Genomic DNA, 22,374 nt, shown 5'->3' with positions numbered 1-22,374 from the left:
AACAGGAGGGAGCATAGAAGTACAGCAAAATGAAGAAGGACAGAGGGGGCTCAATAGATAGGAGCACATGGTAACAAGAGTAGCCAGAGAAAGACATGAGGAGGCACAGAAACAGGATATAAGGAGGCATAGAAGGAGCGACACAAGGGGCATAGATGAAGGAGACACAGAGGGGGTGCAGGGAGATTGAAAGAGGCACACATGGAGAGGAGGGAACACAATAAGACAGAAGAGGGCACTGAGGGAGCACAGGGTGGAGGATAAAAGAGGGGACACTGGTTACACAGAACCTACAGTCTCTATCTAGTTCATTAATCAGGGGCTAGCAGTAAAATATGCATAGTGTTCCTAGAGACAATAAGCAAGCATTGTGTTTCATTTTACTAATTTGGCCTCCTAACCATTTCAATAACAGTGATATGGCCCTTGGTTAAAAAAGTTTGGACACCCCTGCAGGAAAACCCAATCGCAGGCACTACGTTTGCGATTGGGTTAAAAACGGATTGCACCACTCTGTACAGAGCACCCCGATTACTATGTTGATCATGGTGCCCTTTTGATCAATAAAACACATGTGCTTTGAAAGTCGGATAAAAGTGCATTCAGTGTGGAAGCACCCTAAGTAACCTCCAAATGACCCCACAGTCAATATATACATGCATTGCCAGTGGGGGCAAGTGGGATGACAGGTGTATTTATGTTAATAACAATTTAGAAATAAGGTAGCTTAGCAAGCACAAAGTCAAAATCCAGTGATGTGATGAGATTATAAATAATACACCAATAACATGCAGACATTACCAATAGATATTGGCAATAGGATACAAATAATTCCAGCTAGCATGCAAATATAATGCAAACTGTATATTGCTTGGAATTGGTCCAGTCCAGCAGGTAGCGTTTTTGATTTTGGCCTAATTACATTTAAAATTAACTGTTTACCTCCCACACCAAAAATTACCCAAATAAAGTTTTTAATGAAGAAAAAAAAAACATAAATAGTTACCTAAGGGTCTGAACTTTTTTAATATGCATGTGAAGAGGGTATATTATGAACATTTTAAATTATAAGCTTGTTAATAGTGATGGATGCAAATCTGAAAAAATGCACCTTTATTTCCAAATAAAATATTTGCGCCATACTTTGTGATAGGGACACAATTTAAATGGTGTAATAACAAGGACAAATGGGCAAATAAAATACATAGGTTTTGATTATGGTAGCATGTATTATTTTAAAGCTATAATGGCCGAAAACAGAGAAATAATAATTTTTTTCCATTTTTTTCTTAATATTCCTGTGAAAATGCATTTAGAAAAAATAATTCTTAGCAAAATATACCACCTAATGAAAGCCTAATTGGTGTTGGAAAAAACAAGATATAGATCAATTCATTGTAATAATTATTGATAAAGTTATTGGCGAATGAATGGGAGGTGAAAGTTGCTCTGATGCATAAGGTGAAAAATACCCGCGGGCTGAAATGGTTAAAGAGAGTCTGAAGCCTAATAAAATACTTCTTTTTACCTGCTACTTATGTTAAAGGGAACATTAACTGTAAAAAAAAATGAGTTTTACTTACCTGGGACATCTACCAGCCCCCTGCAGCCATCCTGTGCCCTCGCAGTCACTCATGGCTCCTCTGGCCCTCCGCTGCAAGTTAATTTCGTTTTTACCGACTGGGAGTCGGCCGGCCACCATGCGTACGTTTTTACACATCCCTGCTGGTGCAGTAAGCTATGGCAGACATCAACAAGTACATTTTACGCGTTACGGGTGTAATGCGTAAAATTTTACGCCTTACACCTGTAATGTGTGAAAATGTACTTGTTGATGTCTGCAATAGCTTCCTGCACCAGCAGGAATTCCTAAAAACTTAGGCATGGCGGCCGACCAACTTCCAGTCGGCAAAAACGAAACTAGCTGGCACCGCCCAGGCCTTATAAGGTTTTTTGCCTTCCCCTGGATCAACTTGGATATGTGCAGGTTCAGGATGTTTTTTTATTTATTTTCTGCTTGGACGAATGTCTTTTTTCAAGCAAACTAACTATATGTAACTAAGTACAGAAACTTGCACACAGGAAAAAGAAAAAGAGGCCGAGAGCCCAATATGGTGTAGTATGTTTGTAAGTCCCAAATAAACAAGTATATGACTTAGGGCAGTTATACTCACACAGGCAACCACTGTATAGGCAGGTGGGGAGATTATGACCCGACCCCACTTGCGTTTAAGAAGAATATGCGCAAAGGTACCATACATTAGGTGTTATAAATAAACGTCCACGTATCCATAATTAGTATAGGAACGTACTATATATTGTGTGGACTACCACATGTCCAAAAGTATATTAAAGTGCAGTTGATAGTGCATAATAAATAAACAAAGGTTATCCAATAGACGGTTGAAGTAATGACTGCCAGGGTGAGTGGGATCATTCAATATCCTATTTGCCCTGGACCCCAGTCTGGAGGTGTATAGGAGGTCCAAAGATGGCAAGGGCAATCCGATGATCCTCTCCACAGCACTGCTAACTCTTTGAAGCCTGTGCCTGACGCTTGCGGTTTGCATCTGCGTAATAGACAACAATAGAGGAGCAGAAGATAGACTCAGTGGTGGCAGTATAGAAGCATCTCAACAGTTCCTGCAGCATTCCAAACTTCCTCAGTTGTCGTAGAAAGAACAATCTTTGCTGAGCCTTCTTCTGTGTTTTGGTGGAGTCCTCCCCACCCCCCCCCAACCCAACTCAGGTCGTTTGTGATTGTGGTATCTAGAAACCACACACTTGACAACCTGGAGACGTCTCTTGATGGTGACTGGGTTGAGTGTTGAAGGGTGCCTCCTGAAGTCTACAACCAGTTCCATTGTTGCTGCATTAAGCTGTGTTAAGCATTTGCAGATGCGCTCAACCTCATTTCGGTATGCCTGCTCTCTGTCACTGCCAAGGAGACCAAGGATAGTGGTGTTATCTGCAGAAGAGGTGCAGCTGTCATTGGCAGAAGAGGTGCAGCTGTTAGGGTCCTTTTACACTTAATGCGTTGGTATGCGTTAGTGTGCATTTTTTCCATAGCAGTGCATTAAGAAAAAACTTTCAGTTAAAACGCATATAGTGTAAAAGAGGCCATAGAGAAACATGGACATTCTTTGAAAATCTGTTTTCTTTCAGTTATAACTGAGACTTAACTGATTAAGTGTAAAAGGGCCCTTAGTATACAGGTAGAACAGGATTGGGGACGGAACGCATTCTTGCGGGGTGCCTGTGTTGGTGTTTTTTTTCCTTGGAGGAGCAGTTGCATAGTTTGACTAGTTGCATCCTGTTATTGAGGAAGTCCTTGATCCATGCGCATAGAGTGAGGCAGAGATCGAGTTGAACAAGGTTACATAGTTACATAGTTATTTTGGTTGAAAAAAGACATACGTCTATCGAGTTCAACCAGTATAAAGTAAAACACCAGCCTGCTCCCTCACATATCCCTGTTGATCCAGAGGAAGGTTGTCATGCAGGATGACTAGGCAGATGGTATTGAAGGCGGAACTGAAATCTAGGCGTAGGTGTCAGGTCTGTCGAGGTATTCCAAGATGTATTCCAGACTCCTCAACCCACCAGGATGTCCCCAAAGGCAAATAGGAACATTAATGCAATTCTAGGTTTTGTTATTCTCTAGCAAATGGTGACACTTAGTCGGTTCTTGGTGTTTCATGTGAGCAAACAGCATTCATCTGCATCCCAGGGCCCAGACAAAACCTAAAGCAAAAGGTCAAAAGCAAATTTAGGTGAAGCGTGTCATTGCCTAAGTATGGAAACTTTACAAGTTTATTGCGCTATGTGATTTGTCTTACATTTCATTTTGTCATTTATGGTTTAATGTTCCATCCAATTAAAAGCTAGCTATTAAGCCTGGTACACACTTTCAATGCCAATCACTGACCAATTTTACCACCTCCATGTAGTATGAGGGTCAAAAGATATTGAATACTATGAGCAGATTGTGTATGTGAACCCTTATACTACATGGAGCTGGTAAAATGGGTCATTAACTGGCCAATCATAATTGAAAGTGTGTACCAGGCTCCATGCTGTAAAAAAGTCAGAACGCAGGAGGGCTGGGGTTAAGGGTATAAAGTTTTGACTTCTCTCAGAGATGACCCTTTCATCCGGAATATGTGTGATATCTTTATGATAAAAATATAACCTTTACTTTAAATGGTTTGGCTTCCTTGGGAGAACTGTGAAAACAAAAACTAAATAAAACATCTTTTAAAAAAAAAAGTCAGAACACAAAAGAAACTGTGCAACTTAGGGTGAGTACACACATCCAATTTTGATTGGCCAATCACTGCCTAATTTTAGCACCTTAATTTAGAACGAGGGTTAACAGATTTTGAATACTATGAACAGATTGTGTAGGTAGCCTCTCATACTATATGGAAGTGGTAAAATTGGGCACTCATTGGCCAATCAAAATTGGAGGTGTGTATGCATCCTAAGAGAAGTCTGTATTACCATGTTTCCTACACACCTGCACTATGCATGTGCATCTTCAATGCTTTCAATTTTTAGAATTAAAATCTACCAATTTAAAACCCCCAGCTATCACAGATGGTGTAGGGATACACCCTCTTTATCCTGTGAAGACTGGGATCCAGCAATGTCCAATTCAGTATCCGTAGGTCTCTCTAGAATGATGCTGGAGCACATTTTTAAAAGTCTTCATAGATCAAATGCTACTCCAGACCATCTGCATAAATTAAAACTGGATACTTTGGACATGTTCCCTAAGTGTTCACAGGTTGGTTCTATTTCTTTTATAACATGTTCTGGCAATGAAGTACAGAGCGTTTGGGAAGCAGTGTTGTGTATAAACTGGCAAAGGGAAAAAAACACACATTTGAATGCTCCATTTACACATTCTGTTGTTCTCCAAAACATATTTCCTTGCGTCTTTGGCCATCGAGCATCGAGCAGAAACCTCTGCTTAAACATGGTTTTCTATGGCAGGAGAGAGAGCGCCTGCAGATGGATCCCTTTGGGTCCCCCTGAGGTCAAAAACTGTATTAGGGCGATTAATCAGGTATTGCAGTATTACAAAATCATGTATACATTGTCTACTGAAATGTGATAAAAATTTTGTACGATGGTTCAACACCAGCAGGTGACATGGCCAACGACCTTGACATCTATGTAATAACAGTGTTTCTAAGGCTGGTATTTATGTTGACCAAGAGCAGCAATTGTGGGGGGGGGGGGGGGGGAGGCAGGACTTCGCAGCAGTTGAGGCTTAAAAATTAGGGCCTGATTGGGTTTGTGGCATAGATCCATATTGGGTTTAGCTCATTGATTGGGCTTGTAGTTTTATACTGTTTGTATTTCTGCTACATTTAATCAATTCCTCCTGTAAAGAAATGTAAACCAGCACAGCATGGAGAGGTCAATTGGAACTGTGCTGTTGATGGAATAGCCATGTTTCCAAATAGATTAATGAGCAATATCTACAAAATATGATTCTATATGGTAAGGCTTTAGGCATTGTTGTCTCCTATAGGAAATAATCCTGCTCATATTGTAAAACGACAGCTTTGTATTCATTGAAGTGACTGGACAACACATACCACTAGAAATTTCTTAACTTACATCTCTTTCTGTCTTCTCATTACAGGAAGAAACAGACAGCATTTCCTGCCAAGAACAAATAAATCGATCAATATATTGGGCAGATGGCTTTGTGTTTGTCTTCTCAATCACAGACTATAATAGCTACCGTGTAATTAGACCTTTATACCAACACTTGCGGAAAATCCATTCAAACACTAAAATCCCACTTCTTCTGGTAGGAAATAAAGCAGATCTTCTAAGAGCCCGGCAAGTGGAATCAGATGAAGGTCTTCAACTTGCTAATGAACTATGTGGCACGTATGCTGAGGTCTCAGCTAGAGAAAATTATGAAGGTGTGTATGGGGCTTTCTACCAACTCTGCCAGGAGGTTGGAAAGATGATCTTCAGCTGTAATGGGGAAAAGAGAAGAGGACTACATCTGGTACGCCCTAGGTCTCCCAACATGCAAGACCTGAAAAGACGCTTTAAACAGGTCTTGTCTTCCAAAGTGAAGTCTGCTACTACTCTCTGACCACTATTGGCGGGGCCAAAGGAAATCTTAGTACAAACACCTCCAGAATATCAAGAGCCTCCAATAGTAGCTGCAATTCTCAGATGTGTGGATCTCTTACCATTTCATGGCAGTGACTTTCAGTGCTGGATTTTGGTTTTCTGGGGCTTAGGCATTCCATATGTGTAGGCCTTAGCATTGAGGCATATTCCCTCAACCTGCTATTATACATATCCTTTGTGGTGCAGAGGAAGCCTCCATTAGGATATGCTGTGTAGAGAGCTGGACAAAAGGCCTCATTCTTTTCTACAACAGTGTATTATCAGACACAGATATCATGCCTACTGTATGTTCTAGAGATATAAAAACCTTTACATGAGATATTTACATGAGATATTGGCTTGACGTTTAAAAAACTGCTATCACGAAAATTAGCCCATTTATGCTAAAACTTGAAATTACTATAGTTATTGTGAATAGTAGCAGTCCTGAATCCAGACATGGTTTATCAGAGGTTCTCTGGGGTTGGAGATGACTGAAGAACATTGGTGATTTTTGCATGCGTCTACAAGGGAATTGTTTTTAAGTAAATTCAGTCATTTTTCAGCAAGCTACAAGGCCTGAAGCTAAGCCATATGCATTAAGGAAAAGTGCCTATGGAAAGATAGATCATGGAGCACCACCAATGAGGAATCGTTCCACAAACTATCTTTCAATAACTGAAGTGGGGTGTTGTAATGACGGGTTGCGAACGATCATTGAAACGATGGTTCAAATTAAGCAATGTTTTTACGCTAAAGTACATTGACTAGCGGAGATTTAAACAGTTGTTTGCAATGTGATTTGTCATAATGGTCTTCCAAATGAACAATCATCGGGGTACGTGGGACGAATCTGCGTTAAACAATGGCTATGTGATGTCACCGGACTGATGTTCCCTGTCGGGGATCGGGAGTAGATCCCTTGGGTGACATCACTTGGCCGGGCTATACAGACACAGAGCCAGCTGTACAGCTGACACCACATTCTGTTGTTATGCAGGGAGGTGGAGGGGCGATGGCATACATCACGCTGCGGGCTTGGCCAGCGGTGCAAGCTGTGTGCACAAGGGAATTGGCTGTCGCTCAGCTGAATTACTAGCCGAGTGGCAGTCACTTGTCAGAGGCAGCTTTATACACGTTGGATTATCGCATGAGACTTTAATCATGCATGGGTACGTAGCTTAACTCCGCTGATGCACATGGTTTAGATCTGATTTCTATTGCCTTTTCAAAAAAGGATAGGTTGATCAACCTGTTGAGAATGCAGGTAATTGAAATCTTAAGAGAACCCGAGGTGTGTTTAAAGAATGTTATCTGCATACAGAGGCTGGATCTGCCTATACAGCCCAGCCTCTGTTGCTATCCCAAACCCCCCTAAGGTCCCCCTGCACTCTGCAATCCCTCATAAATCACAGCCGTGCTGTGAGGCTGTGTTTACATCTGTAGTGTCAGTCTCAGCTGCTCCTCCGCCTCCTGCATAGCTCTGGTCCCTGCCCCTGTCCCTTCCCTCCAATCACCAGGGAGGGAAGGGATGCAGGCGGGGACTGGAGTTCTGCAGGAGGCGGGGAGAGCAGCAGACTGACATTATAGAGATAAACACAGCCAACTCTGACAAGCTGTTTGTCAGCAGCGTGGCTGTGATTTATGAGGGATTGCAGAGTGCAGGGGGACCTTAGGGGGGTTTAGGATAGCAACAGAGGCTGGGCTGTATAGGGAGATCCAGCCTCTGTATGCAGATAATATTCTTCAAACCCACCTCGGGTTCTCTTTAAGCCCCATACACACGCTCAACAGTGGTCTTTTATGCTTTCACAACTTTTTGTTTTTGTTATTCTTCAAAGAGCTGATAAGACTGTTGGATTGACTTCTTATCAGTCTTATCAGCTCTTTGAACAATAGCAAAATACTTTTTTGAGGTGTTTCAACTTGTTTCACAACAAAAGTTGTGAAAGCATAAAAGACCGATGTTGGGGCTTTGCATGCATACACACTTTCCTGGCAGAAAATGGCTTCTGAAAGCAGGAGATAGATAATAAAAAAGGTCAATAGGTTCATGTATGTTAACTCTAGAACACTATGGCTGCTTTTCCACTTGCTGCGATCCTCTCAAAAAAGCAGATCGGTAGCAGTTTCCCGATCGCAACAGCACTGTGATTAACATTTAAACTGCGGTGCTCCTTTTCCATTACCAAATTTTTATTTTTACACAAACGCAATCATCTGCCTGCACAATTTTTGGTGCAACTGCATTTTGTTCTCGACAGTTCACAATACTATTGAACAGTGGCGTAGCACTAGGGGTTGCAGAGGTAGCGACCGCATCGGGGCCCTTGGGTCATAGGGGCCCGAGGGGCCCTCCCTCAAGCACAATATTAGCTCTTTATTGGTCCTGTGCTGGTAATAATCACTTCTCTAGATGCTTAAAATAGTAATAATCATTAACAAACTGTTCCCCATCCCCTACTTGCACCTCTGACACTGTGGAAATCCTTGGCAGGTTTTGGTGCGCCGTATCAATCGTTATCTGTAGAGTGCTTGGGGGGCCCCATGTAGAACTTGCATCGGGGCCCATAACTTGTTAGCTACGCCACTGCTATTGAAGCATAAAAAGCAGGTATCGCGAACGCAGCATGATTTCTTTTGCAAGTGGAATAGTAGCATTAATATACTGCGACTGAGAAGAGACAATAAAATATTTAATCTACATTGTAAATGAAGAATAGAACATGAGGTAACTAAAAAAGCCATTATTAGGAGTAGGAGGATAAATACAACTGTTCATCAGTTTATTTTACCTCAGGTTCACTTTAAGGGCAGAGAACCTTCTAGTATGAGATACAAAGCCAGATTTGTTACACAACAAAACTATATATTTTCAAGGGTTATGTTTGAATTAATATCCAGCATTCAAATAAATGGATGTGGTTTTTGGAATCCTTAAGGCCTGGTTCACACTGGCTCTAAAAAAACTGTCCGGTCGAGGATGGTAACAGAAAGGATCACAACGGATGCAAACAAATCCATTAACTTATGGATCCATTCGCATTGGTCCATTTGAACTGATCCGTTCCGCATGCTCCACTGAACGGACTGTAAGTTTGGTGCTGCAGCGATTTTTTTCGGACCGCAGAGCCCAGCGGAATGGGAACAGATGCTGAAGCACAGCACTGGGGCAATGAGAGATGGATCCTTAACAACACACGGGCTAGAAAATGGACCGTTCTAGCCAGCAAAAATCGGTAATGGGGGTCTGGGTGGCTATATGGGGAAACGGAACTGAAGGAAACTGAATGGAAACGGATCAATTGGAACGAAAATCTGAGCCGTTTTCACAAATCCGTTTCCCTACAAAGTGTCTGTCAACCGGCCCTAAATCGAGACAATCAGGTAACATTTGGCAATTTAAGAGCATATGAACTTGGTTGTGTTCTTATTTTCACTCCAGTGACTGGTGCTCCTCAAATACAATAGTGTCCCTACCTCACCATACTGTCAGAATCTTCTTGGTGATCTTCTCTGCTGTATCTTCTTGTTCCCTTGTAATATTGTTCCTTCTGCATTGGTCCTACAGTTTTGTCTGATGAGGCAGTTTGCCAGTAAAATCGCAGTACAGAATCAAGTCCTGGTCATTTATTGTTAGTGAGCTGATTAAGCATCATTGCCAAGTAACTGATCTGAAGCTTATCACTCGGAAAATTGCTGCTTCTAGCAGAGACCTCAGAAACAAGTATAAAATGTAGAGAAACCGAGAGCCCAATATAGTGTAGTATGTTAAGTATAAATGAAGTAAAGGTTATCGTGAGAAAATTATACTCACAAACATCAGTTACCACAAAGGCAACCACTGTATAGGCAGGTGAGGAGATTAGACCTGTCCTCACTCAGGGATAAGAAGTCGCTCTCTGTAGATGCGAAAGGGGGTAGATCACCCCTCCACCAGGGGTGGACACGGTATAGCAGAAGGAGAACAGAGGTGCCAGCAGGATAAAAGCGGATAAAAACTTTAAAATTTGCTGGGAGGAAGTGGTGGACTTACCTCCAAAAAGCAGACACGAAAGACTGTCTGAATAGCAGCAATCACATTTATTAAATAGTACCCCAAAAAAGTGCAATGCGTTTCGCAGGCCCAGCCCGCTTCATCAGGCAATAAACATGGGGACAGTCTCTGAGGCGCTACACCTGCTATTGCCGAAATTCTGTTTTGTCCCCATGTTTATTGCCTGATGAAGCGGGCTGGGCCTGCGAAACGCGTTGCACTTTTTTGGGGTACTATTTAATAAATGTGATTGCTGCTATTCAGACAGTCTTTCGTGTCTGCTTTATGGAGGTAAGTCCACCACTTCCTCCCAGCAAATTTTAAAGTTTTTATCCGCTTTTATCCTACTGGCGCCTCTGTTCTCCTACTGCTCAGAAACAAGTATGTTTGCTTTGTGACAAATTTAATTTTCCTACAAAACATTTGTTAATTCTTTATAGGCCCAAATTCCGCTGGTAATGTTTTGGCTATATTGAATTTGTAATGTTCGTACTGATCATCATACTATTGTGATAACAAAATTATAATAATGGAAAGATAATTGTACCTAATTTAATTATGCAGCTATTCTTAAAATGTACACATCACGTAATACAACCATAGTGGTGTCAGCTGTATTGTGTAATGCACTAAAGCAATACTTGGTTTATCGTTTTACTGCCAGGTGACCTTCTTCAGGTGTTTTGATTTTGCTTCTAAAGGTGTCATCTGATTGGCTACCACAACTGTCACGGGACTGACTGGCCAGGGAGTGCTCACTGCTCAGGGATCACTACAGCAGCATCCAGCACAAGGATGCAGTACTTCTCCTTTAGGACACCCTATAGCCAGGGCCCTTTGGACACCAGCAATTACTATTGCACCATAATGATTCCACAAGGAATCACATCTAGGCAAAGGTATTGTTTATCGTTGCACCCTGCATAGTACTACTATATCGGTCTCAGAGAGAAAGTGAAGTGAAATTTCCACATAAGTGGTCTATACAACCATGGAAACCCTGCATTATGTAACTATTTCCCAACTTTGAACTGTAGAAAAAAATGGCAAGAGTTTTATTTAGAACAGTCCACAAAATCCCCTCAATGCCTCAGAGCCACATTTACAAAACTATTTCAGTAAACGCTTAGTAGCATTCCCAGTGTTTATACCGCATGAAATTTCAATAGGATTATATGCAACAAAAAAGGAATACATGATATCTATCTGGGGAAATTAAATCCATTTAGCATTATTACTTTTGTTGTATGTCATACATTGCAGTAGATTTTGTATGGGGACTTTTGCTTGTAGAATTTATTTTGAGGTAATCATAACCAATATGCAAAAGTTAGGCTGCGATGCATAGCAGGATCATAGCAGACCTACAGTCACCACATATATTGAGCCTTAAATGAATGCCCTGCACACAACCCTGTAGCATAAACTATACATCACTGCAAAAGGAATGTTTGTTTTTAAAGCTAAAGGATTACTTTCATTTCCCTGAGCTGTTGGTACACGATTATGTCCCCAGGAAGCTGCCGACTCCATGCATGCTGAGAGAAAAATTGAGCTCCTGTCCAGCATGCAGTCAGCAGCTTCCTGTAGGCATCATCATGCACTCATAGCCCACAGAAAATAAATGTAAAGCTTTTTAGCTTCTAAACAGACAATATTTTTGCAATGCTACAGGGCATTTATTTTCAACACAATGGCCTCAATTCACTAAGCTTTATCAAACACTTTATCAAACGTTTGATAATTTACCTCATGGGTAAAATCTAATTTTGAATTCACAAAGGTGTTATAGATATATTGAACGTTTTATCAATAAAGCATTCGATAAATATATAACACCTTATTGAAGTCAAAATTAGATTTTACCCATGAGGTAAATTATCAAACGTTTGATAAAGTGTTTGATAAAGCTTAGTGAATTGAGGCCAATGTATGTAGAAGCTGGCTTCTGTTTTCATAATTTAAAGTATTTGAAAATACTGCTGAAGTTACTATTTTGATAAAAGCTTTAGTTTACTCTCTAAGATTTCCAATTGTTATTATGTAGGGGACTATGCTGCTACTGATACAGTTTCCATATTTGATTCAGTCATGCCAGAAAGTCTTTTTGGTAAGGTCAGTTGTGGTACCCACAGATCCATTCAGCAAAAGTGGAGGCGGGAGCAGAGTGGGCGTTTCCCAACTACTACCACTTTTCAGCTCCACCCTATCCTGCTGAAATAACTTTCTGTGGCCAGCACTGCAGCTCAGCAGATTCTTATCATTATGAAAAAAGAGTTAAGGTGGGAGCAAAATTGTTTGAATCACAGAGTGGAATGCAATCACACTCAATGTAAGGGCCCATTCACACTTGAGCGTTTTGCTGCAATTTCAGGCAAAACGCTCAAACGCTAGCGCTTTTTAACAGAGCTAGTGTAATGAAACCCTATAGGCCCGTTCTTACTTGGGCAATTTGCGCTAATCGCCGCAAATCACCCAAAACCGCTAAACGTAAATGCATAGCCTGCACCATTTTCAGGCAATTTCCTGGCGATCGTGTTTCAGTGCTATATTTATTGTCCAGCGCTGCATAATATGTTGACGCTTTATAAATACAATAAATAAATAAATAAATAGAGGCACTAAACGCGATCGCAGAAAAATCATCAAGTGTGAATGGAAGTTTTTTCGCTTTAATCCCGCAAAATCGCCATAGCAAAACGCTAGCAAAAGCGCTAGCGTTTTGCGAGCGTTTTGCGATCAGCAAGTGTGAATGGGCCCTCAGTGTATGGACCACATTGTAAATCGCAGCGTTCTGCGATTTACAATGTGCTTTTTAAAATTGTGCAGCATGTAGCTTCTTTTCACTGCTTTACTATGGGACCACAAATTGCATACAATTTGCATGCATTTTGTACAAATAGATAAGATACTGTCATTTTTCCTCTTGATAAAAATTATGATTATTAGAAATGCAAATTGCAATCGGATGAAAAACACAAAATGCACCTAAAATCACATACAAATCTGCAACTCCAAAAACGCAAAAAAACAGAAATGCACGTGGCAGAAAACTCATGGTTTTCTGCACCGACAAGTGTGCTCCCAGCCTTAAAGAGAGGTGGGCTCATAAAATTAAATAAAAACTAGGCTACCTGATCCGGGGGGCTGGTATCCCTGCCACTCCCTGCAGCACGTTGCTTTCACTTTCAGTGACCTCTGGGGTCACGACGCTGGATGGAGAGAGAGATTCTCGCTCAGCGTTCAGGGAGGCAAGGGAGTGGCAGGGGGTGTGGCTAGGGAGAGAGAGCTGCCCAATGGATGAGGAAAGCCTGCAGTAATACCCCCCAGTGGGCATTTTGAGCTGGGAATCCCTCACCTCCCATTACCTTCTGAATATTGTCGCTAATTTCAGGGGGCTATAGTGCAGTGGTGGAGGGGGAATAGAGTGGTGTAGGGGGAACACAGAGGCATGTTTTGAGGCAGAGAATCTCTGTGTCCCACCTCCCCCCCCTCCCTACTGCCTCGGGTTCTCTTTAATCCTTTATTAGCAAAGGTTTGAGGTGCAAGTTGGCGGGGGGGGGGGGGGGGGGTGTAATTCAGGTGATCAGTGGTCACAGTGAACTGCCTCCTCCTGCTCCTGGCTCCTCCCTCACTCTGTGGCTGATGAAAGGTTAGAGGAAGTAGTCTAGACAGCTTTCTCTGCAGAAAAATTGCACTATTGTCTCGTCAGGAAATGGGACTACAGGCTAAAGCCGGAAAGAACATTTTTATTTATTTGAAAAGGATACAGATGTCTATTGCAGAAAACAGTATGCATTCATTATGCACTACTAATACGTGTAAATGTACCGCTTTATTGATTAACAAATGGAAGGATGAATTAGGACTTTAACATAGCAAGCCTAATTCTGTAAAACAAAAACTATTATGAATTCAAAATGATGGGAAAACTAACCACACAGGCATCTGGTGCCTATAGGCTTTAAGAGGTAGTATACACCTTTACATTGTACATCAGCTTAAAGAGAAACTCCGACCAAGAATTGAACTTTATCCCAATCAGTAGCTGATACCCACTTTTACATGAGAAAAATAATGATTTTAACAAACAGACCATCAGGGGGCGCTGTATGACTGATTTTGTGCTGAAACCCCTCCCACAAGAGGCTCTGGTACCGTACGGTACTCTGGGCAAACTGTCACAATGTAACAATGTTCAGACAGGAAATAGCTGTCTGTTAAAGCCAGACCAGCTAGAAACAGCTCCATAATCTGCCCACAGTAACAATGTCACCATGTAATACAAGTCAGAATGTGAATCTGGGAGAGGAAAGATTTTACAATGAGCAAACACTGACTAAATCATGTATACATAATTATTGTAAAAATGAAGCACTTTTTTTATTACATTATTTTCACTGGAGTTCCTCTTTAAGCGTTCAATGTCAGTATATCAATTTGTCTCAAAGTGGAGCAACAGTCAAAATTTCCCCTCTGCTCCAATAGATTAGACATGCTATTTTAAAGTGGACCTGAACTCAGAACTCCTCTCTGCTCTAAAAGATACACAACAGCATAATAACCATTAAGCAAAAAAACATGTATTTGTTACAGCAGATACAAAACCTTAAAGGGATACTGTAGGGGGGTCGGGGGAAAATGAGTTCAACTTACCCGGGGCTTCTAATGTTCCCCCGCAGACATCCTGTGCCCGCGCAGCCACTCACCGATGCTCCGGCCCCGCCTCTGGTTCACTTCTGGAATTTCAGACTTTAAAGTCTAAAAACCACTGTGCCTGCGTTGCCGTGTCCTCGCTCCCGCTGATGTCACCAGGAACGTACTGCGTGGGCCCAGTATGGTCTGCGACTGTGCAATACGCTCCTGGTGACATCAGCAGGAGCGAGAACACGGCAACACAGGCGCAGTGATTTTCAGACTTTAAAGTCTGAAATTCCAGAAGTGAACCGGAGGCGGGGCCAGAGCATTGGTAAGTGGCTGTGCGGGCACAGGATGTCTGCGGGGGACCATTAGAAGCCCTGGGTAAGTTTAACTCATTTTCCCCCGACCCCCCTACAGTATCCCTTTAAGTACCGTATATACTCGCAAGCAAGCCGAATTTTTGACCCCCCAAAAGTGGGCAAAAAGTTGGGGGGTCGGCTTGCTTGCGAGTCTCGTTTTGGAAGGCTGCCTCCCCCTCGCCCCGTGTCCGCTGCTGCTATTATTAGCTTACTGAGCGGCTTCCTCTATTCCCCTCTCTGTCTCCCGACATGTAAATAGCTCACAGCAGCTCGCTCCACGGCGGCTGCTGTGTGATGACAGGAAGCTGGAGGCAGAGCGGTTTCCATAGTAACAGCGATACACATCGCCGTTACAGGAAACCGCTCTGCCTCCAGCTTCCTGTCATCACACAGCAGCCGCCGTGGAGGGAGCTGCTGTGAACTATCTACATGCCGGGTAGATAGGGGCGGGGGCACTATACTAGGGCACTAAACTAGCTATACCGAGCACTATACTAGCTATACTTGGGCACTAAACTAGCTATACTGAGCACTATACTAGCTATACTTGGGCACTAAACTAGCTATACCGAGCACTATACTACCTATGCTGAGCACTATACTAGCTATACTGAGCACTATACTAGCTATACTGGGCACTATACTAGCTATACTGGGGCACTATACTAGCTATACCGAGCACTATACTAGCTATACTGGGGCACTATACTAGCTATACTGGGCACTATACTAGCTATACTGGGCACTATACTAGCTATACTGGGGCACTATACTAGCTATACTGGGGCACTATACTAGCTATACTGGGGCACTATACTAGCTATACCGAGCACTATACTACCTATACTGTGCACTATACTAGCTATACTGAGCACTATACTAGCTATACTGGGCACTATATAAGCTATACCTGGCACTATATCCCAGCTATACCGAGCACTATACTAGCTATACTGGGCACTATACTACCTATACTGTGCACTATACTAGCTATACTGGGCACTATACTAGCTATACTGGGGCACTATACTAGCTATACTGGGGCACTATACTACCTATACTGTGCACTATACTAGCTATACTGGGCACTATACTAGCTATACCGGGCACTTCACTAGCTATACTGGGCACTATACTAGCTATACCGAGCACTATACTAGCTATACTGGGGCACTATACTACCTATACTGTGCACTATACTAGCTATACCGGGCACTTCACTAGCTATACTGGGCACTACCTACCCATACTGGCCACTATACTAACTATACTGGGACACACTGGGGGGGATCACATGGCCAGCATTTCCTACCCCCGGCTTATATGAGGGTCAATCATTTTTTCCTGGTTTTTCAGGAAAAAGTTGGGGGGTCGGCTTATATGCGGGTCGGCTTGCTTGCGAGTATATACGGTACACTTGCACAGTTTCTACTTCCTGATTCATGGCAGCAGACATATTGTTTACAGCCTGTACTTTCTACTTGTCTGCCATAGGCAGTCATGTGAAACGGGAGGATCAAATTACAACTTGTGATTAGATTCCAAATGAGGAGGAATTAAACAGGCTAAACTCAAAAATACATTCAAGGTGCAAAAGTTCAGGTCCACTTTAAATTGTATGCACAAACTCTTGTTTTACCCTAAGAAAAAAGAGTGTCTAAAACTGTTAAATGTTTTAGTTTCATTTTTTTTCCTGCATGCTTAAGAGTCACTAAGCCTTTTTGAACTGGGTTGTCTTTTTGACTGTAGTTGCAGAACCGAGCTCACCAGGCTGCTGAAATAGTTGTCTTATCTCTGCATGCCATAGATAAGAGCCACAGAAAGATTCTGTGTGCAAGGTACAATGAAAGAGCTGAGAATTGTGCTGCACACAGATTAAACTGAATGTAATGCAAAAGGAACTATCTTATGCTAGATGATAGCTTTGACACCATGTGGCCCAACAGCGTGTTTGGAGAAGTTCACAGAAATGACACAAAGTTATAACTTTTGGTTGAAAGGCAGGTTGGGTAACTGTACAGTCAATAAAGAGTTGTTTTTAAAGGGACCCTGAGCAGAAGCCAAGGGTATGCATAAAAGCATACCCATGGCTATTTAGTAAAGAGGGGACATTCTGGGCAGGCTTCCTTGCTTCTTCCTCCCCTCTGCGCATCCACCGCATAATGACGTGCAGCAGAGGGAGGGGGAAGAAGCCATGAAGCCTGCGCAAGTGCAAAAAGGACCCACAGGCTTCCTGGTCCGGGGCACAGCACAACTTTGCTTGAGTGTCGCTTGTTGCCATGTAATTTATAGCGGCCACCCGGGGGGAAGCAGCGCTTACTGAAGGAGCTGGTGACGAGTGTCCCCTTTTTATTAAATAGCCATGGGTATGCTTATATGCTTACCCACCGCTTCTGCTCAGGGACCCTTTAACTGTATGTTACGTCAGACTGTAGTTCCAGCTTGGTTTCAATCCAGTACATACACAGTTTTCCTATCAGTACTATGGTTGGGAGATCAAATGATATCAAACTGAACATAATGCAATGTCAAAAACCTGTGAGCACTAGCCTTTAATTTTTAAAAACATGTTAGTAAGAAATAAGACTGTTACACTAACCCTATTATTGATTTAACATTTACAGTTATCTTCACACTGCCCATAAACTTCACATTAACCTGTAACTCCATAATAGAGATGTCATCTGACATTTCCCCATTTGTTTGGATCTACAGCAGGGGTCTCAAACTCGCGGCCCGCGGGCCATTTGCGGCCCTCGATACAATATTTTGTGGCCCTCGCCGGCAAAAGCTTCCTTATAGTTCGCTTCAGTGCTCCCAAGTAATCCGCCGCATCCCCGCCGCTAAACAAGGGCTGCAGAGCCCCCAAATCGCCCAGGGGGCAATCCGCCGGCATTTCCTGGAAGGGGCAGAGCTTTTATCTTCAGCTCTGCCCCTCCTGATGTCAATCGCCACACGGATCGCCGCCTCTCCCCGCCCCTCTCTGTGAAGGAAGAGTGAGAGGGGCGGCAGAGGCAGCGATGCGCCGCGATTGTGAAATGCCTTATGCGGCCCAGCCTCATCCTGACTTTGCCTCCTGCGGCCCCCCAGGTAAACTGAGTTTGAGACCCCTGAAATTCTATAGTATTAAGAAGGATTCAAAGAGTGGGCATCCTGAATAATTTACTGCATTCTACTGCGTCACTACGGTTCCTCTTTAACTTAAGCTGTCAGTTTAGTAATCACTTATGAATCTGATTAGCCCTGTGCTCTGGTTCTGCCCCATGTAATGCCGATTCTAAAAACACAAGAAACTCAAATAATATGCTCATCTCTAACGGTCCATATATACATCCAATTTTTATCTGCAGATGCCTGGTCAATTTTACCACTGCCATGTAGTATGAGGGCCAGCAGATTTTGAATACTAAAGCTGGGTACACATAAAATAAATCTTTGAAAAGTGAAAGCCCGAAGATCAAATCTGCACATAATCTTTGTAATAAAAAGTTCACAAAAGACCTCAAAAGAGCCAGACAAAAGATATTTATCTCTCAATCTTTCAGATTCATTCTGGTGGATCTGATCTGCAGATGAATGTCTGTTAAACAAGGTGTGTATGAGATCTGCAGATATCATAGACTATGAATGCATTTTGCAGGAACTGATCTTTTGCATGTGTACAGCATCTGTAAGCTGCGTACCCACCTGGCGATTTTCCCAGCGACTGGCGATTTTCAAACGTCGTTGCAAGGTGGGTACAGGCACACAATTGCGAACGTCACCTAGCGTTGCGCTGATGACGACGAACCGACACGGCGGATCAAAACTATGAGATCCCTGATGACACCACGCAGAGTACCACGATCGCGGAAGTCTTGCTCGCGCCGCCGTGTACGTCGCGTGACCTCGCGCTTTAACCCGCTGACAGGAAGAGGCATCGCTGACGACAGTCGTCAAGGGGACGTCGCAGGAGCCGTCGGGCAGTGAGTACGCGGCTGTAGAAAGATCAGTCTTTCAAACTTCCCTGACTCACCTCTGCGACAGATGAATTCCTCAGTTTGGAAAGATTTTTATCTGATGGGGGTACTCAGCTTAATAGAATAGATTGTGTAGGTATGGCTCTCATACTACATGGAAAGTGGTAAAACTAGTCTGTGATCTTTCATTTTCCAAAGACTTTTATCTCATGTGAGTGCCTAGCTTAATCCATATAAAATGTAGTTGTTCTCTCTAGGATAACTAAAGCGTTACAAAGACTTTTCTCTTTTTTACTAAAGCAGCTTACTTTTTGTCCTGTCCGTCTCCATAACTAAGTGTAGTATTCGGTTACCAGCTGGAAGGAAGTGGCAGCTGGTCATGTTACTATTTGTTCATGTTAGGGCAATGCACCTCCCTTTGCAAGGTATTCCCCAGTCCTAAAGCCTTGTAGGATGGTACTGACCAGAAAGCAGAGCCCTATGCTAATGGGCTTCACGGGGAACAGTAAATTCGGGCGCCTGAGGCTAGTGGACAAATCGGGTGCCGCCATTCACTCCTATAATAAATATCGTTTAATGGGCGCCCGATAGGAAAAAAGGGCGCCGGAGAAAAATAACGTTTTAAAAGCGGCGCCCGGAGACTTAATGTTTTATTACTGTTTCTCATGATTACACATTATTTAATGATTTATACATTTTTAAATTTTATTTTTAAACGAAAAACAGTACAATATTTTTTTTAAACATTATTTTTAAACGAAAAACAGTACATTTTTTTTTTAAACATTATTTTTAAACGAAAAAACTAACAGGGGGGTCTTAGGTTTAGGCACCAACAGGGGGGTCTTAGGTTTAGGCACCAACAGGGGGGTCTTAGGTTTAGGCACCAACAGGGGGTCTTAGGTTTAGGCACCAAAAGGGGGGTCTTAGGTTTAGGCACCAACAGGGGGGTCTTAGGTTTAGGCACCAACAGGGGGGTCTTAGGTTTAGGCACCAACAGGGGGGTCTTAGGTTTAGGCACTAACAGGGGGGTCTTAGGTTTAGGCACCAACAGGGGGGTCTTAGGTTTAGGCACTAACAGGTGGGTCTAGGGGTTAGGGGTAGGTACAGGGAGGGTTACTTAGGCACCAACAGGGGGGGTCTTAGGTTTAGGCATCAACAGGGGGGTCTAGGGGTTAGGGGTAGGTACAGGGAGGGTTACTTAGTAAAAAAATTTTTTAAACGTTATTATACGTTTCACTATTTAAACGAAAGATTAACGTTTTTACAATTGCCGATTTAATGCACATTATTTAATGATTTATAACTTTATAAAACATTAATTTTAAACGAAATACAGTACAATACATTTTTAAACGTTATCCATGCTTATCGTTCAAAACCCGGCGCCCTTTTTTCCCAGCGCCCCTTTTTAACGTACGCCCATCGTCCTACCTACCCCACTTGTGCCATGGATGAAGTGGTTAATAAATCAATGTCTGGAGATTAATAGGGAAACGTACACAGTTTTTCAATTGAGCTTTTTGCTGGCTTCTAATGCGCAGGAAGTTGCAGAAGTCCACAGTTTCTCATTTTCCTACTGTAAGCTGTGGGACCATGAATTTCAAACCTTCGGGTTGGTAAATCAGGCCTTATGTGCCAAATCAGGTGATTAGTGATGCCTCAGATTCCTACCGTAGCATACCAACACACATTATTCTTCATACACAAGCGTCTCCATTCACTACAGGTAAGTGATAGAAGCAATGGACGTGGTCTTGCACTGATGTACATTAACTTTGTGAATGCTGGTACTCTACTTTATAAGTAGTAGATAATCAGAGAAGCCTCTCGGCAGAGGTTGAATTGAGCCAATAAATAAACTTATGCTGGATTGCAGGTAAGCGGGTAGAATAGGGGTGTATGTAGGATGGGATGAGTGTTCTTAGAATTACTCTTATGACTTATTCTGGCAGTAAGTGTGATGTAGTACTGCTGTTTTTATATTTACAAATGGTAATGACCACTTACTTTGTAATAAAAAGAAATATATTTTACATGCAACATGTATTTGTTAGTTTTTACTTATTTGTTTCCTCCCATTTTATAGCCGTTTACAAATCTAGGTTCAGTAAGATGTACGTTTTACAACTTAACCACTTAACGACCAGCTAACGCCCATAGGCGTCAGCAGGTCTTAAGTGGGTTACCATGGAAACGGCCGCTCGATCGAGCGGCCTTTCCATGTCAGTTCACGGAGGGTGTCTCCATGAACAGCCGGAGAGCCGCCAATCGCGGCTCGCCGGCAAAATGTAAACACGCGGGGAAGAAATCCCCGCTGTTTACATCATACGGCACTGCTGCGCAGCAGCACCGTAGGGCAGATCGGCGATCCCTGTCCTTTGATTGGCCGGGGATTGCCGTCAATTGATAGGCTGAAGCCTATCCTACAATGCGCAGGATGGATATCCGTCCTGCGCACTTCCCAGCCAGAGCGAGAGGGCGGAAGAGGTAGGGAGGGCGGAAAACGCTGCAGAGGGGGGCTTTGAGGAGCCCCCCCCCCCCGCTCGGCCACTCAGACCCCCCCAGCAGGTCATCCCCCTAGTGGGGAAAAAAGGGGGGGAAGTCTGATCGCCCTGCTGTATTCACGATCTGTGCTGCGGGCTGCAGAGCCCACGCAGCACAGATCTAACAAAACACCCCTGGTCCTTAAGTGGTGTACCAAATACATGGTACAATTTTTTCTTTTTTTTTTTCGATTAGATACTTTAGTTCAATTAATCTGTTGGATCAAATTCCAACATGTCCAATCGTTTTTTTTAGTGAAAAAAAACACGGTATAATTGTTCATCTCTCTTAATTAAAAAAAAGGATTATTTTCAATTTTCATTCGATTTTCATTCGTTTTGGTTGAATAAATGGGAAAATCGAACATTTTTATTGTACCATGTATGGGCACCATTAGGCTGATATTTATAACCAACAAAACTTCGAGAAGTGATACAATGGAATAAACTGATTCAGGAGGTCTTTGAGAAGTGATAGTTATAAGAAGAGATGAGTGAAAGCAGGACATTTAGTGAAAATGAGAAATGATGAATGACCTGTTGCGCACACCTCATTTTGGATTGCTGGATGTACACTTTTTATGTGGAATGAAGCCTTTTGCAATTTCATGGAGTCCTGCAGTGTTGCCTCCTGTCCTTTTGCCTGAAGTTTACGCCTTTTGCATTTTGTGGCTGAGCACAGAGCAATT

At 42.7% G+C, this 22,374-nt stretch overlaps 1 protein-coding gene across 1 annotated transcript in view; it reads left to right on the top strand.

Moving 5' to 3' along the window:
• LOC137527134 (ras-like protein family member 11A-like) overlaps positions 1-7,422 on the top strand; it is a 143,582-nt gene extending 136,160 nt beyond the window's left edge. Inside the window, exon 4 of the mRNA XM_068247565.1 lies at positions 5,657-7,422. Within this exon, the coding sequence (XP_068103666.1) occupies positions 5,657-6,124 (468 nt within the window). The 3' untranslated portion in view covers positions 6,125-7,422. The remainder of the gene's footprint in view (positions 1-5,656) is intronic.
• The last annotated feature ends 14,952 nt before the right edge of the window (positions 7,423-22,374 follow it).

Source organism: Hyperolius riggenbachi, chromosome 8, assembly GCF_040937935.1.
Source record: "Hyperolius riggenbachi isolate aHypRig1 chromosome 8, aHypRig1.pri, whole genome shotgun sequence".
Classification (NCBI taxonomy): Eukaryota; Metazoa; Chordata; class Amphibia; order Anura; family Hyperoliidae; genus Hyperolius; species Hyperolius riggenbachi.
Note: the sequence above shows the minus strand (reverse complement) of the source record. Positions and strands in the feature narration are given on the sequence as shown.